General features: G+C 45.4%; 2 protein-coding genes across 4 annotated transcripts in view; one reads left to right on the forward strand and one right to left on the reverse strand.

The window, feature by feature from the left end:
• Positions 1-2,121, reverse strand: part of LOC105390774 (signal-induced proliferation-associated 1-like protein 1) — a 28,429-nt gene extending 26,308 nt beyond the window's left edge. For all 3 annotated transcript variants that reach the window (XR_007266820.1, XM_048624374.1, XM_048624375.1), the window contains exon 1: positions 1,158-2,121. Coding sequence is in view for 2 of the 3 variants with exons in the window: in XM_048624374.1 (XP_048480331.1) it covers positions 1,158-1,749 (592 nt within the window). In the remaining variant the exon portion in view is untranslated. The remainder of the gene's footprint in view (positions 1-1,157) is intronic.
• A 4,344-nt stretch (positions 2,122-6,465) lies between these two features.
• Positions 6,466-12,863, forward strand: LOC125489230. Its single transcript, XM_048624414.1, has one exon. It carries the CDS (start codon positions 6,466-6,468, stop codon positions 12,262-12,264), a length of 5,799 nt encoding a protein of 1,932 aa, XP_048480371.1. The 3' UTR covers positions 12,265-12,863.
• Positions 12,864-16,543: the final 3,680 nt, after the last annotated feature.

The following is a 16,543-nucleotide window of genomic DNA, read 5'->3' on the forward strand; positions in this document are numbered from 1 at the left end:
GGCTCTTCCTATTGTTTTTGAACTAATGGCACAATAATTCTCATATTAGTGCCAAGTTTGATTCACTGCGGGTCACCCACTTCTCAGCACTCATCTCACACAATAGTACCTAATTTAATAGATGATAATATTGAGGCTTAAATGGAGAAAGTAGAGATTAGAGGTGGTCAATTTGAATTCAAATTCAAATGGTTTAATCGACGTAAAATTTTACAATTATTTGTCGATAGTCATCTACCACCATTTCACAAAGGCCCCGTCATTGAGAAGGAAAGAAATGGCGAAAGAAACTCCTCGAGCATCTTTTCAACTTTTTCCTTATAATCTATTACAATTTTTACTTATATCTAGTACCTACAATTTTACTTAAGTACCTATATCCATTTCATTTTTTCAATAGCCTTAGCTGAGGTGGACAAGACCACGCGTTTTTGTCGTTTAAATAATCATTTATACTATAGTAAGCTTTACTACATAATGTAGCTTTAACATAATTCTTAAATTTTTGCTCAGTAAGGTTTATTGCTTCATTTGATAATTTATTATAAAAAAAAAAATTGATCTGACGGGGGATGACTTTTTAATGATGAAACCCTTTACAATCTACAAAAAAGCAACAAGAGGGTTACTTGTTTGACTGGAACCCAGTCTAATCACTATTATCAACAGAGTTTAGTTAGCCTCACCTAGGCCAGTACCTTGTGGTAACATCATCAGGTCAACAATTCAGGAAACAATTGGTCAAGCTGGATGTTGGTCCCAAGGAGAGCGACTGAACTTCCACCACACAGGCTTCTTTCATAATAGGCTACTACCTGCCTTGAATCGAGACTGTTTTACCGAGTTTTTGGCACCAACTTCGACAGACACAATGGTTTGTAATTTCATGATTCAATAAGTTAATCTTAGTTAATACTGAGCAAATATAGGTTTAACATTTACTTGTTTGCAAATGTAGATAATGCAGGAACAATCTCATACAAACCCATAGCAAAACATTGTGAGAACAATTAGTACATTCAGCATTATCAATGTAATGTCAACAATAGTGAACCATGTGAATGAACACTTACATTTAGAAAAAGTTTACAGAATGTTTCCTACACATACTGGAAGTCATGTGAGAGCGTAGAGGATGGAATATGAATGTGACTGACCTCCGAGTTCATTGCGGAAGAAGGGGCAGCTCTCAAGCAGTTCGTTGCAGCGTCCGTCGCCCAGGTCAGGCAGCGGCTCGTCGCCCGGGGGCGCCCCGCGCGCCGCCAGCAGCGACGCCGCCGACGCGCCCGTGGTGGTGTTGCGGCGCCGGCTCAGCAGCGCGCCGCGCGACTCCGCCGCGTAGCTCAGGTTGGCCAGCAGCGACTGGCAGTCGTAGTGCGCGAACTGGCGCCGCTTGGAGCCCTCGGGCTCGGGCAGGGGAGCTGTGTCGTCAGGCAGCGTGCGGGCGGGCGGGGCCGCGCCGCCCCACAGCTTGTTGAGCTTGAGGCGCGGCTTGGGGCTGGCGCCAGCGCGCGCGGGCCCGTCGGCCGCGTCCAGCGCCTCGCCCAGGCGCGCCAGCCCCGCCGCCTTGTCCCCGTAGCCCTGCCCCATGCCCGCGCCGCCGATCACGTCGATGGAGCCGTGGCTGCCATACTCCCGCCGCAGCGCGCCGCCCGCGCCGTGCTCCAGGTAGATCAGGTCGAGGCTCGAGTTGCTGCGGTACATGACATCTCGCGCTTCCTTCCTCCGGAGCTGTTCCTGAGCGAACATGGCATTATTTGGTCGAGTGAGCTCTCGACGCTGCGTGGTGATTTCCCTCGGCGTTTGCCGTCATCCGAGCTTCGTCCGCGTTAAGTTATCGCGGGTAATATCACGTCAGAACTTCGAGATCGATGCAACTATTGGCAGGTACACAACGAATCTTCTCAACATCATCACTGATTGTAAACTTTCATTACGTTTCCACATAACTATCTAGGTGTTAATTAACTTCATATTAAATGTCGATGATAAAATCTACCAGTAACCGTACATTACAAACAAAATGATTACTATTTACTTCACAACAAAAATGAAATAAAAATATGCAAATTGCACTTTGCAAAGAAAAGAAAGAAAACCAACAATTACTGAATGAACGAAATGAATGATTGGTGAATGAGCAAAGACAACATCACGACACGAGAGAGAGAGAGGAATAGTGATGTTCATTCGACAGTTATAACACAAAGACTTCACCGAATAATATTATGTTAGTCAAACCACGTTAAAAAAATAATAATATTAAAATGAAGTTAATTTTTTTTTTCAGATGTTATTTTTATTGAATCGCATGTAGGTAAATAACATAAAGCCACACATGCCAGCGGCATGTCGCCTGGTGCGCGGCAGCATAAAATGTAGCCCGGTGGCCGTGCCACCCGCACTGTGTGCTTCTTTTACTATCAATAAAATTACCCAAAACGTGTTGATAAGCCTCAAGTGCATGACTTTTATCAATAAAAGAAGGTAGCTACTTGTACCTTTTTTTTTTAAAAAGGCAATCATGCCTGTGTGGGAAAATTATCAGCTCATGAAAGGGTATTATTTAATGTTATCATGAACACTAGGGTGTGTGATAATGTGTAGGCTGAAGGCGTGAAGGCTAAAGCACCAATCGGTGTTAAATCTGACATAAAATTACAATCATTTTTCTGGTGAGAGTTTTAATGGGACATCCCTAAAGGTTGGCTCCATTGACTTCGTTCGGTCATTCTGACTTGAATGAATGAAATAGATTTAAATACGTTTAGAAATTTTATTGGAATCGTTCAGCGAATATAAAATAGTGATTCAATAATATAATATGTTGCAAAAATTTGCAAAGTAATACCTATAAATTATATTAATTTTACAATAAAACTAAAAGTTTCTTTACTTGTATGATTTTCATGGAGTTAATTGCTAGTTACGATTTATAGCAACAGATGGCTCTTCGTACGGTTTTAAACACAAAGGGAGTATATTTTCAAAACAAGCTCCATAGATCTGATGTCGCACACTGTCGGCTGCTGGTCCGAATCTGAATCTCTGGACGAGAGGAAAACACTCGGATTTATCAGTCTGAGATTTTTTTTTAATGAATCTTATTGATTTATTTCCTAGATTATCAGATTAGTGGCAAACTAAAGTAATTAGCCTATGTCTGCTCTTTGCACTAGGTACCTACCTGATGATGAGCAAATATGAGCCATTTCAGACCACTAGAGCGTAAACTGTAAAATTCTTACCAAAACTATATTTTATTTCAGTCACAAGCCACGTCCATGGCCTCCCTCGATAAATAAAGCGTTGGTCAGGGGCAGGCGGGGGCGATTCGTCACACGACAGTCCAACCATTAATTTCTATAGAAAACTACACTGGAACCTTTTACACTATTTTCGATAACATCAAAATGGCATTAGACCGGTATTTTTTCACTGTAGTTTCCCGGAAAAGGATGTTTGAAAGGAAAATAAAGGATTTTTATACAGTGTAGGTACTTAGTACATATTATTAGTTAGGCACTTAGCCACGTACATACTGCACACTGCAGTCAACAAACATAATTATTAATATTAGGTACTTACCTACTTAAGTATTATCGGTAAACCAATGTGTTTCGTCAAATACCTAGGCAGGTAAGTACTCGATAAATAACCTACCCTTTATGAAATGAGTTTTGATTTTCACCCATTTTTAATAAACCCCTTGTCAGCACACAAATTCGGCTATGATCTAAGCGGGAGTTTTGTTTGCTTATCGTCGCTAAAAGATGTTATCAGTCGTGCGCCGGGCGGCGTCCATGATCCCCTTTTTGTTGTGCAAACAAATCTCGATCCACCTCTTTCAATTCAATAGCTCTAATGAATATGCATGCCTCGGGGCTCCCGCTGGTTCGGGGTGAGAGTCAGAGTATGTTGAGAGCAGATAGCGGGAAGCGGTGCCGGATTGTACGAGACATGATGAACTAGTATTTCAATTTTAGATGTGCGTGAAGAGTGATTTCTAGTGCCAGCTTGGGCAGCGCGATATAGTTACCTTGTACCTGGGATATTCGAATATAATACACCGAAGAAAGAATCCACGTGTGATCAGTCTAGCCCCACGTAGAATCGTGAAATTTCGACTCAAAGCTTGCTGTGTAACATATTTGTCTACCTTCCCAGCCCACAATAACGATTTCCCCGCTACCCGCTTCGCTGCCCGCTCCGCTCATCCCTCTGGCACCACCCTAAACTTTAATTTAGTACAAGTTGCGGGGCTTAACCGTTTTGAAACAGTGCGTTTCACGACTCGGATTAAACGGGCTACGGCAATTAATAAAGTTGTATGCTAAATGCTAATACACCGATGCACTGTAGAGGTATACCTATAGGGTTGTGAAGGATCGCCGGATTACGTTGAAGTGCAGCGGGATGATTGTACTTAAGCGAGGGATTAGATATATACAATAAATGCGTAAAATTAATATGTATAAGTACCTACTGCATAGTCTGAAATGTGTAGAGACTCTGAGCTAAAAACGTCGGTCGGTGTGTGATGCTAGGATAGTGCTCTGGTAAGCATAAATATAGCGAATGCTTCTTGTTCTTAGCTCGCTCGTTCGTTTTTTTCTCGAGGCTTCTTTCGTGTAAGTACTCTGAATGCTGCAAAGCATGTACTTATGAACTTATAATCCTTCACGATGCCTGCCATGTAAGTAGTTAAGTACATGAACTTAACCAATGTTATGTTCACTTGATACCAGACCCCATACCAACACTAGTACCTAATATAGTAGTGATGATTATCATTATGTACGGTAGGTATTCAGCAGCAATATTAGCCAACGTTATTAATGTTTATCCAAGTGGCTACTCGAGTTGTTTGCCGACGCCTAATGGAGGGCCGACGAGTTAATATTGCTATCCAGCCCCTCGACCATCTTAACTACTACGTGTCAAGGAAATCACCTGTCTCGCTCTATTGTAGAGTGTTAGACAAGGATGTAAGAGGCATGATGGCCGCTCCAAACCGGATGCGGAAGCAGCGTCGCAACAGTTTGATTGAACGTTTTGTTACGCAAAGGAAGTGCATGAAAGGTTGAAGATTTGATGAATGTATTATAATATGTAAAAGTACCGTATTAGATTTAACATGAAGTTTAAAACGCAACTACTGATACGGACAAACCTTAACCCAGTTGAAACCATTTTATATTTGAGGAATGGAGACTGAAGATGCTCTACAGACTCTAAATCTAATTAAATCGATGTTTGGATTCAAACACTAGTTTTAGATTCTAATAAGTGAACACAATACTCAGTAAAAACCACAGTGGTAGTCGACATCTCATTTTATTAATCTTGAATTCAGCAGGAACTCTAAACCGTTATTTAAAACGGGACATTTAAGCCATTTTTATTAGCTCCCAGTTTTCCTTTAGTAACGGGATCGCTTTTTTTCCTTTCCATTCTTAAGTGGAAATTTATTTAAATTCTTCAAAGACGGGAGCGTCCTCCCTCCCTTCTTCAGAAGATCTGGTAACTCAGTTTCTGTAACTAGATTTCGATTTTTTAGCTTTGTTTTATTTATTGTTCAAAGATAACAATAATAAGTTTAGGAGCTGAAAAAATAAGTTTACATAATCAGAAACAGTCACGTAACATGAAAAGTACCTAGTTTTTTTTCAATACGTTAGCGCTTTTAAGAAAAGCTTATTTAATTAATTTTCAACCGCTGCGTAGGTAGGTACTATTCTGATGAATATACTTATATAAATTTAAGTCTTATAAATACTAATTGTACGGAACGACTAAAAGAAGTTTTGTTTTATTTGTAAATAGTTCATAGAAATAACTAGATCAAGTAGTTAACTCGATTACGCTCGCGAAGGTTCTGAGCGCTAAGATAAATACTTACTTATGTGTGTGTATAGATATCGATATAGTTTAAGTATGTACCTACCTACTAGTTGTTCGAGCACCTACCTACTTTAGTAATAATAATAAGTAAATAGTGACAGGAAGTGAGGAGGCCAGCGCCATCTAGTAGGAAATAGCATAACGAAGTAGAACAATAGTGCACTAAATAGACCATGTAGTTCACCTACTCGACAACAGATGGCAGCCCCATCTAGAACATACTACTTCTTATGAGTCTTTTCTAGAGCTTCCTGGAATTCTCTATCTTCGGTAGAGATTAGTATAAAAGGCAGACGCCAACACCTCACAGCAAGTCAGTTTAATAGAAAGAGTGAAACAATAAACATCTCCAGTGAATTGTGAACAATAATACCAGTGTTTTATTTCGAAGACTCAACAGGCTAATATATAGCTACCTCTACGTCAGTGGCATTTCCTCATCTTCTTGAAGAACCAAACAGGTGCAACCGCCACTTCCTTCGCACCGTATAGTAATAGTTCATGAAACGGTCGAAGTGATCCGCACATTTGGTCCATCGGAGCCGGATTGAAGACTTTGGAATGCCTGTAACGAGGTCCACGACAGGGAGGCTACAGCGCGGCGGCCTAGAACAGAGGCCTACTGAAGAATCGTCGGCCGCCGGCGCCACCGCCTCCACCGCCACCGCTACAGACTCCGACACGCACACGCCGTCAACCGCCGTGAAAGCATCAACATCGACGGGTGTGTCCACCGGAGTATCGACGCCGCCCTCGTCTGCCGCCAGGGTGGATAGCGTCTCGCCCCCCATAACAGGGGGGGCACCGCTCCCTGTGTTCGGGGGAGTACCGCCACCGCCCTCCACTGCCGCGAGGGTGGTTACAGCTGCTGCCGGAACGCCCTGCCCACCGTCATGCATCCGGGCTACTCCGCCAGCGTCTACAGCAAGATCGAAGGCCAAGTCATTAAAGGCACGCCGCATCGCCGAAGCGAAAGAAGAATTAGCGTGTCGTCAAGTTGAAATCGCCGAAGCAAAAGAAGAAATAGCACGTAGTAAAGAAGAAATAGCACGTCGTAAAGCTGAACTCGCCGCCGCCCGTCTCGCAGTTATTGAAGCTGAATCCGACACCGATGACGACGACGGCAGCATCAGTACCGAGATGGAGAGTACGCTCAAGGTCGACTCGTGGCTCAAGACACAGCAGAATGTACTGGCCATCAAGAACGAGCCTCACTCCGCGTCAGCAGCACCACCACCGCCAACAGAAGCTGCTGAGGAGTCCAGACAGCATGATGAGGACTACGTTCTACCGCCGCCAGTCGCCACCGCCGTCGACCCTGCCTCCACTGCCGCCGTCCCTGTCGCTCAGCCGCGGACAAGCGACTCTGTGAGCCTCACTGCCCTCGCCGAAGCTATTGCTCTAGCTGCAAGAGCCGGGGCGCCGCCGCCACCACCACCGCCACCGGCTCCGCGTCACATTAGTGAGCTACCGTACTTTAGTGGCGCGCCGCACGAGTGGCTACAGTTCAAGACCGCCTACTACGAGTCCGCCGCATCACTCGCGCCCTGCGACAACATGGGGCGCCTACGTCGATGCCTGAAAGGAAGAGCGAAGGAAGCTGTCAGCCGCCTGCTCATCACCAGCACGACGCCCGAGAACGTGATGAAGTCACTCGAATTGTGCTTCGGGCGCCCGGACAGCATCGCGCTCGCCGAGTTGGAACGTCTGCGCGCACTACGCCGGCCTACGGATATCGCTACAGAGTTCTGCTTCTTTGCAAACGAAGTAAGCAACATCGTAACGACACTTCAAGAGCTGCACCGCGACCGCTACCTCAACAATCCCGAGATCACGCAGCTCACAGTCGAGAAGCTCACCGCCGCCCACAAGCTTCGCTGGTTCGACTTCTCCGCCGCACAGTCGCCCGAAGAACCCGACCTGCTGAAGCTCAGCCGCTTCCTCACTCGGGAAGCCTCGATATGCGGGCCGCACGCACATGAGAAGACGTCGAGCATCGCCTACGAACCGAAGCAGCAGCAACAGCAGCAGCAGCCACGCCGCGCACAAAGGGCACACGCAACTGCGGAACAGAAAGTTTCGTGCCCAGTATGCTCCAACGCCGGCCACAACATAGCAGAATGCCGCAAGTTTGTAGAGAGCAACATCGACTCACGTTGGCAGCTAGCTAAGGAAAGCAAACTCTGCTTTCGTTGTCTACGCTACCGCAGCAAGACGCACCGATGCAGAATTAAGAAATGCGAAGTTGACGGCTGCGAGAGGTCACATCACCGACTGCTTCACTTCGTGCGCAAAGACGAGCCCGAATTAAAGAAAACGGAAGCAGTCGCCTCTTCGTGGACACCGAAGACGCAAGCGTATCTCAAGATAGTAAAGGTGCAAGTCTCCGGACCAGCGGGAGCGGTCGACACATGCGCGCTCCTAGACGACGGATCTACTGTTACGCTCATCGACAGTGACATTGCACAGAGGATCGGAGCCAAGGGGCCTATTGACCCTCTCTTCATAGAAGTGATCGCTGACACAAGCGTCGAAGAGTCCGCATCACGTCGCGTCACACTCACTCTCGAGGGGGCAAGCGGGACGCACATAGTCAACGCACGCACAGTAAGAAAGCTGCACCTCGCCGCACAGCGTGTCACCGAGCAAGACCTTGCCGGCTGCCCTCATCTAGAAGACATCCAGCACGAGCTGAAGCACGCAGACATGAAGCCAGGCCTGCTCATCGGGCAAGACAATTGGCACCTGCTCATGGCGTCGGAAGTGCGAGCGGGACAGCGACACCAACCAGTGGCTTCACGCACACCACTGGGCTGGGTTTTACACGGTGCACACACGCGCGCACTGGGACAGCGCGTGCACTACGTGAACAACATCATCAACCTCGAAGACAGCATGGACGAGCAGCTGAAGAGACACTTCGCGCTCGACTCATTAACGATCACACCGAAGACACCAAAGTCTGACCCAGAACAGCGAGCACTCGACCTGCTCACCAAGAACACCATAGCACGAGACGACGGCCGATATGAAACGTCTCTACTGTGGAAGAAGGATGACTTCAGCATGCCAAACAACTACGAGAACACGCTGAAGAGACTTCACAGCATCGAGAAGAAGATTGATCGCGACGCTGACCTCAAAGAAAAGTACGAGAAACAGATGGAGAGCCTTATTACAAAGGGCTACGCTGAAGTCGCGCCGCCGACCACATCAAACAAAGTGTGGTATCTACCGCATTTCGCAGTCGTCAATCCGAACAAGGGCAAGATTCGCATTGTCCTGGACGCAGCAGCCACATATAAAGGCGTCTCACTAAATGACCACCTACTCACCGGGCCAGACCTACTACAGTCGTTGCCGGGAGTACTAATGCGCTTCAGACAGCATGCAGTCGCCGTGACAGCTGATATCGCCGAGATGTTCATGCAGGTGAAGATACGCGCTGAGGATCGAGATGCCCTTCGCTACCTGTGGAGGGGCAACAAGCGTGATGGGCCGCCAACAGAATACAGAATGACGTCACTCATATTCGGCGCTACAAGTTCACCATCAACAGCAATCTACGTGAAGAATATTAACGCACTCAAGTACGAAGCCACTCACCCCGAGGCAGTAGACGCAATTATCAACAAACACTACGTCGACGACTACCTCGACAGCCACAAGACCGAAGAGCAAGCGATCAAGGTGGCGCAGGACGTCCGCGACATACACCGGCGAGGCCACTTCGTGCTGCGGCAATGGGCATCAAACTCCGAGGCAGTACTCAAAGCACTCGGCGAAACAGGCAACGAGCCCATGAACATTAAGATCGATGATGGATCAAGCGAACGAGTCCTAGGTCTCATCTGGCGGCCAAAGTCCGATGCGCTCGGTTTCAACCTAGACTTGGCGCGTCTGCCGCCTGCAGTCATAGAAAAGAAGATACCCACGAAGAGAGAAGCACTCAAGATCGTCATGTCGCTGTATGATCCGCTCGGATTTGCCGCGCCTGTCACCGTGCGAGCAAAACAGCTACTTCAAGAGGCGTGGCGGCGCGGCACTACCTGGGACCAGCCAATAGATGAAGACCTCTCAGAACAATGGCAACAATGGATGATGCACCTGGAAGGGCTACGCCGTGTCTCAATACCGAGGTGCTACGCCCGCTACAGCGACGCTACGAGTCTACAGCTACATATATTTGTCGACGCGAGCGAGTCCGCATACGCCGCCGCTCTTTATTGGCGGGCCGTAACAGCAGAGGGTAAGACATACCTATCGCTCGTCATAGCAAAGGCGCGAGTGGCACCGCTCAAGCTCACTTCGATCCCGCGCCTCGAGCTACAAGCCGCCGTTATGGGCTGCCGTATGGCCGCAGCTGTCATTGAAGAACACCAAGTTAAGCCCGAATCGAAGACCTTCTGGACCGACAGTAAGACGGTGCTGACATGGCTGAAGAACGGCTCAAGATCGTACCGCCCGTTCGTCGCGCACCGCATAGCTGACATCGAGGAAAACAGCTCTACAAATGAATGGCGCTGGATACCTACGAAACTCAACGTGGCCGACGACGCTACAAGGGATGTGCCACGCGACTTCGACGCTGACCACCGATGGTACAAGGGCCCATCCTTCTTACTCGAGGACCCTACTGCCTGGCCGGCGGAAAAACCACTTCTAACGAAGAAAACAGGCGAAGAGAAAACGACCTCAGTTACCGAAAAGTCTGCACAACTAAAAGAAGCGCTGCCAGACTACAACCGTTTCTCTAAGTGGGAAAAACTGCTACGAGCTACAGCAAGAGTTTTACACTTCATACAGCTGTGCCGGCCACGTGATCAGCGAGTCAACTACAAAAGAACTGCGAAAAATAGCGAAAAAGACCCTGACTGGCGCAAGAAAACAGCTACGAAACCGAACAAGCGTGCGACAGTGAAAACTACAGAAGACATAAAATACCTCCCGCTCACCGGGCAGCTACTACGTGAGGCGGAAATACTACTCGTACGCCTAAGTCAACAGCAAGCCTTCGACTCAGAAATAGAAGACTTACAGAAAAACAGAACCCTGAACGCGAGAAGCAGGCTGCGCCACCTTGCGGTCGTCGCTGAAAATGGAATACTACTATTGAAATCGCGAATCGGCCGTACACTCAATATAGAACAAGGAGTCATCAGCCCTGCAATACTCGACGGCAATCATCAAATCACCAAACTGTGGATCGACTACACACACCGCCATCTGATGCACGCAGGAGCCGAAACTACAGTTAATGAGTGCAGACAGCACTACTGGATACTCCGCCTTCGCACAGTGGTGAAGATGATGATTCATCGATGTCGACCATGCCGCATCAGGAAAGATTCACCCCCGCAGCCACCTACAGGAGACCACCCATCGAGCCGCCTTGCACACCACTGCAGGCCCTATACCTACACCGGCCTGGACTACTTCGGGCCTCTGACAGTCACCGTGGGCCGCACTCGACAGAAGCGATATGTGGCGCTCTTCACGTGTCTCACGACGCGCGCCGTACACTTAGAGCTGGTGGACTCTCTCACCACTAGCTCGGCAGTGATGGCGCTGCGTAGGCACATGGCACTCTACGGAACACCTACTGAGCTATGGTCCGACAACGGCACGAACCTGCGCGGGGCTGATAAAGAGCTGCGGCAATCAATCGACGCCGCTACAGCTGATGAAGCGGCCCAACAGAAGATCAACTGGCGCTACATACCTCCTGGGGCTCCTTTCATGGGTGGGGCCTGGGAGAGACTAGTGCGGTCAGTGAAGACCGCCCTTTACGCCGTCCTGAACGAGCAGCACCCAGCCGAAGAGGTGCTGCGCACACTGCTAGCCGAGGCAGAATACGCAGTAAACAGCCGCCCGCTCACGCATGTGTCACTCGAGCCCGACGACCCCGAGGCCTTGACACCGAACCATTTCCTGCTCGGCGGATCAGGACGCGTACACGCGCCTGGCAGCTTCGACGACAAGGACCTCATCAGCCGCAGTCACTGGCGCGCCTCTCAGCGCCTGGCCGACCTCTTCTGGGCAAGATGGCTACGAGAGTACCTGCCTGAACTTCAGCACCGGCGGGAGCCTCACGGACGCGGCGAAGCAGTAAAGGTTGGCGACATTGTCATGGTGGCAGACGGCAACCTGCCGCGCAACACGTGGCCAAAGGGCGTTGTCACGGCTGTCTACCCCGGACAAGACGGCATCGTAAGAACAGTCGACGTCCAAACCAAAGGAGGAACCCTTAGAAGACCGACCAAGAAGCTGGTGATCCTGCCTACAGCTCCAGACGTTCCGACCAAAGAATTCAACGCCCTGCAGGCGATGACCGGCGGGAGAGATGTACGGAACGACTAAAAGAAGTTTTGTTTTATTTGTAAATAGTTCATAGAAATAACTAGATCAAGTAGTTAACTCGATTACGCTCGCGAAGGTTCTGAGCGCTAAGATAAATACTTACTTATGTGTGTGTATAGATATCGATATAGTTTAAGTATGTACCTACCTACTAGTTGTTCGAGCACCTACCTACTTTAGTAATAATAATAAGTAAATAGTGACAGGAAGTGAGGAGGCCAGCGCCATCTAGTAGGAAATAGCATAACGAAGTAGAACAATAGTGCACTAAATAGACCATGTAGTTCACCTACTCGACAACAGATGGCAGCCCCATCTAGAACATACTACTTCTTATGAGTCTTTTCTAGAGCTTCCTGGAATTCTCTATCTTCGGTAGAGATTAGTATAAAAGGCAGACGCCAACACCTCACAGCAAGTCAGTTTAATAGAAAGAGTGAAACAATAAACATCTCCAGTGAATTGTGAACAATAATACCAGTGTTTTATTTCGAAGACTCAACAGGCTAATATATAGCTACCTCTACGTCAGTGGCATTTCCTCATCTTCTTGAAGAACCAAACAGGTGCAACCGCCACTTCCTTCGCACCGTATAGTAATAGTTCATGAAACGGTCGAAGTGATCCGCACACTAATCTTTTTATAAGGTATCAATTCAGGATCTCGGTACTAAAGTATCTTTAATTAAACTTTATCACATTCATTGAAACGGCTCAAACAAAACAAAACGCCATCTAGTGACACAAAGAAGTAATTAATGGTATCGCGGCTGTTAATTGAAACTACCCCCTTTCTGCGCTCGTAATGAAGTGGCCGTGGAGAGGTGGTCGCTGGTCCCGGGGGACTCTCGGGCTGCTCCTGTTTAGTGCTGTTTTACAGTTTTATAATGTGACGTTCTAATAGTGCAGTGTTTAAGGAATAGACTAAATCGCAGAGAGCCATTTGTTCGGTTTCTGGTTGGGGCATAAATAAACTTTATAGTTCCTGCGTATAACTTAGCACTGAGTGTATTATTGTTATTATACTTACCTACATGTACTTACGTTACTCTAACATAGAAACACTGGCAAAAAATACGTACACCAACTTCCTAAATCACCTCTGTCTAATCCTCATTCAAATATTTGTCGTTTTCAAAAAGTGGACTGAACTAGAACCGCCCACATTGACACCCCGTTTTAAATACGTCTAAAGGCGTCCCCGTGGGACCGTGCTATCGCGATTTTCATATTAAACGCAGATTTACTCGTTAGTAGTCTGAAGTTAACTTTTTGTGGTGGACACGGCCCCGGGATTCGATAAATTATTAATGAACCTGCTTTGTGATATAGCCGTAGCCTTCTGTTAATGGGCACAGAGTAGGTAATATGTTAATGGCCGTTAATGAAGTTTAAAAGCTGTAAACTAGCCAAATATAGTGCCACAAACTTATCTGTTCCGGTGACAGCTCACGTAAATGTGTAATATTTCTTCATTCTATAAGATTTTAAGTTTGCCAGTAGTAGTAATTCGCTCTTGTGGTTTCAATAAAACCATCTAACCTATATCAATGTATAATTCATTAGTAAATAATGTGATATGGATCAATTTAGTTCGCTCTCACCGGAACAGATAAGTTTGTGGCACTGTAGAATACATTAAGTAAGATTTTGACAAAGAGCATAGAGAAAATAAACTACGATATAACAAAGTGAACAAAGTGCATGTTTATTTTTCATCTTATATCTGTGTTTTTTATGTAAGTTTCATTTGTTTTATTACATAGAGGTCCTATATTGACCCTTTGAGTTCTAATGGAAACTCGTATCACTGGTAAGTACCAAAGCGATATTGCGTAGTCGCGGCATTCAATGTGTTAACTACTTATGATGAATTTTGCGGTTTCGGGATACCTACAATACATCCAAAGATTTACAACCTACCTTACTGTAGCTAAACATTTAATTAAACATAATATCACTGCCTACAGCCACCGATCTAAACAAACGAAAGAATATTGAGACGGGAGCATCCACCCTCGATACTCGAACGCAAAGCAAACACATTAAAAATCGCAACGCGTTCACTCATTACCATAGACTATAGACGACTCAATATCGCCGCCCCGTCCTTGTTCCGAGATCCAGTGTTGGTATTTGTCCAGGACAAACACTGCCTCAGCTGATGGAGTACTTTGAGTGCTGGATCAGGTTGGTAAGCTTTATGCAAGATTTTGAAGCTACTGTATATAATAATGGTATGATAAGTTTGACGGTTATTGGTGGTGACGGTGTGTTAGTCCGACTGCACCATTGTAGCTCTGTCCCAGGTGAACGTTTAGTGATAAATTTATGTCATTTAGCCCGTAGTGGTGGAATCATGACGACAGAGCGTTGTAGCACTTAAGAGAGACCTAAGTCAGCAGTAAACGATTATGGGATGATGTTGTTCTAATTTGAACTATATATGTTTTAGTAGAATATTTTCATCAGGCCAAACGCACTACTGAAAAAGTACCTGGGGATCGAACCTGCGAGTGTTGTACATTGTACAACCACTAAGCCCCCGCCGCTTCCAATAAACGGTGAGCCCGCGGCCACTGATATTGCTGTTTGACTTCGACAAACATTAACTCAGTGATGACGCGTATTCTGGTTCATTTTATGTATATTATTGGTATGGCCGTCTTCGTATAATCTTTTGCCAAATAAATGTTTAGCTGCAGTACCTAAAATCAATGTAGAAACTTTGCGTTTACTCAGCTTTTATCTAATTTTGAAGTTTTTCGATGCCTATTTGAAAACATGATTCCTAAGAAAAACGAGCTTAGCCAGAAAATTACGTTATTTTAAAAATATCATTAACTCATTAATTGTAGTAAGTACATTAAAATGTCCTATTCGCGAACTCAGAATAACCAGAATACCGACCGGATGAGCCGCCGCCCCCGCTTACTGAAGTTAAATCAATATTTAAATAATTTGAAACTTTGATTAATTTGCAGGCATATTGTTTGCTATGATGTCCTCGCTGGTTACAGATATTTGTTTCAATCGCTTTATTAAAAATGCCCGAGGTTCTTTAAACATAATTATTTGAATACGGGGGATTTATCTTTAAGAAGAGTATTTTTTCTGGTGTTCTTTATATGGGGTATTTAGTTTGGTTTTACGTCATCAATCAAAATTTGTCTCGAAGAAATCGCTTTAATTGTTGGAATATTTTCAGTATATTAGGTATGTTGTTTTTATCATCAAATAAAGAATATCAAATCTTCAATCTTCTCTAATTACTTCTAATAAACACCCCCAAAAACTTGTAAAATTGTATATCACTGTTGAAAATGGACCTACTCACTATCATTAGTATTTAATACTTATAATAACAAACTGGTCACATTGTTTACACAGATTGACTACTATACATTATCCCTCAAATCACTTTCCAACTCTCATTTTCCCCGCACATTTTTCCCGTAAACTCCTAATATTTTAGCCCAAGAAATATTATCCTCTTTGTGGTGTAAAATCTTAACAATATACGAACAAGATGGAGTGTCATCGCAAAAGAAACGTCTCGACAAAATAACACCCCAATTCTACCGTTGAGCTCTTATTTTGAATTAAAGTTTTGTGACATTCATTGGTTCAATTGTTGTCATTACATTGAACTTTAAACGGTTTGACAGTAAACAGAATGCAGACAGTTTTTCCTTTGTTTTTGTATGCGATGTACGTCACATACAAAAACAAACCATCTAGTTCGTATATTATTAATCTAAGTGTAAAATCAAAGTTTTCAGTAACGGATTACCGCGGCGTAGTCACCACTCATTACCGTGACGGATCATGGCGGCGGCGACAGCGCCCAACAGGGGTGTCACGTTACCCATTATAATTACTGCCGCCAGATGATGCAGAGCTTAAAGCTCTATTAAAAAGCTCTAAGTATTAAACAAAGTATCATTAAGCTCTAAGATAATTGTAGAGAGCTTCAGTACTTATCAAAGCCATAGGATAAAGTAATTAGTGGACTGTGATATTGGATGCTAGGGTTATTTTTTCCGGACAGTTAATTAGTAAAACTAAAGTTATTATGTATAAACATTCATAAATAAATAAAATATTGCAATGGCCAGCAATTGCTGGTTTATTCAGTGATAAATTACATAAAGGAAGAAGGCACAGGATCGGGAACGGTGGTCAATTTATAAGGACGCCTTTGCCCAGCAGTGGGACACTAACCAGGCTACGTAAAAAAAAAAAACATAATACATACCGTAAAATAATCCTTTATCTT

Source organism: Plutella xylostella, chromosome 12, assembly GCF_932276165.1.
Source record: "Plutella xylostella chromosome 12, ilPluXylo3.1, whole genome shotgun sequence".
NCBI lineage: Eukaryota > Metazoa > Arthropoda > Insecta > Lepidoptera > Plutellidae > Plutella > Plutella xylostella.

Excerpts from the sequence above, each read along its gene's own strand:
- LOC125489230 (XM_048624414.1), top strand. The coding sequence starts at position 6,466 with ATGCCTGTAACGAGGTCCACGACAGGGAGGCTACAGCGCGGCGGCCTA.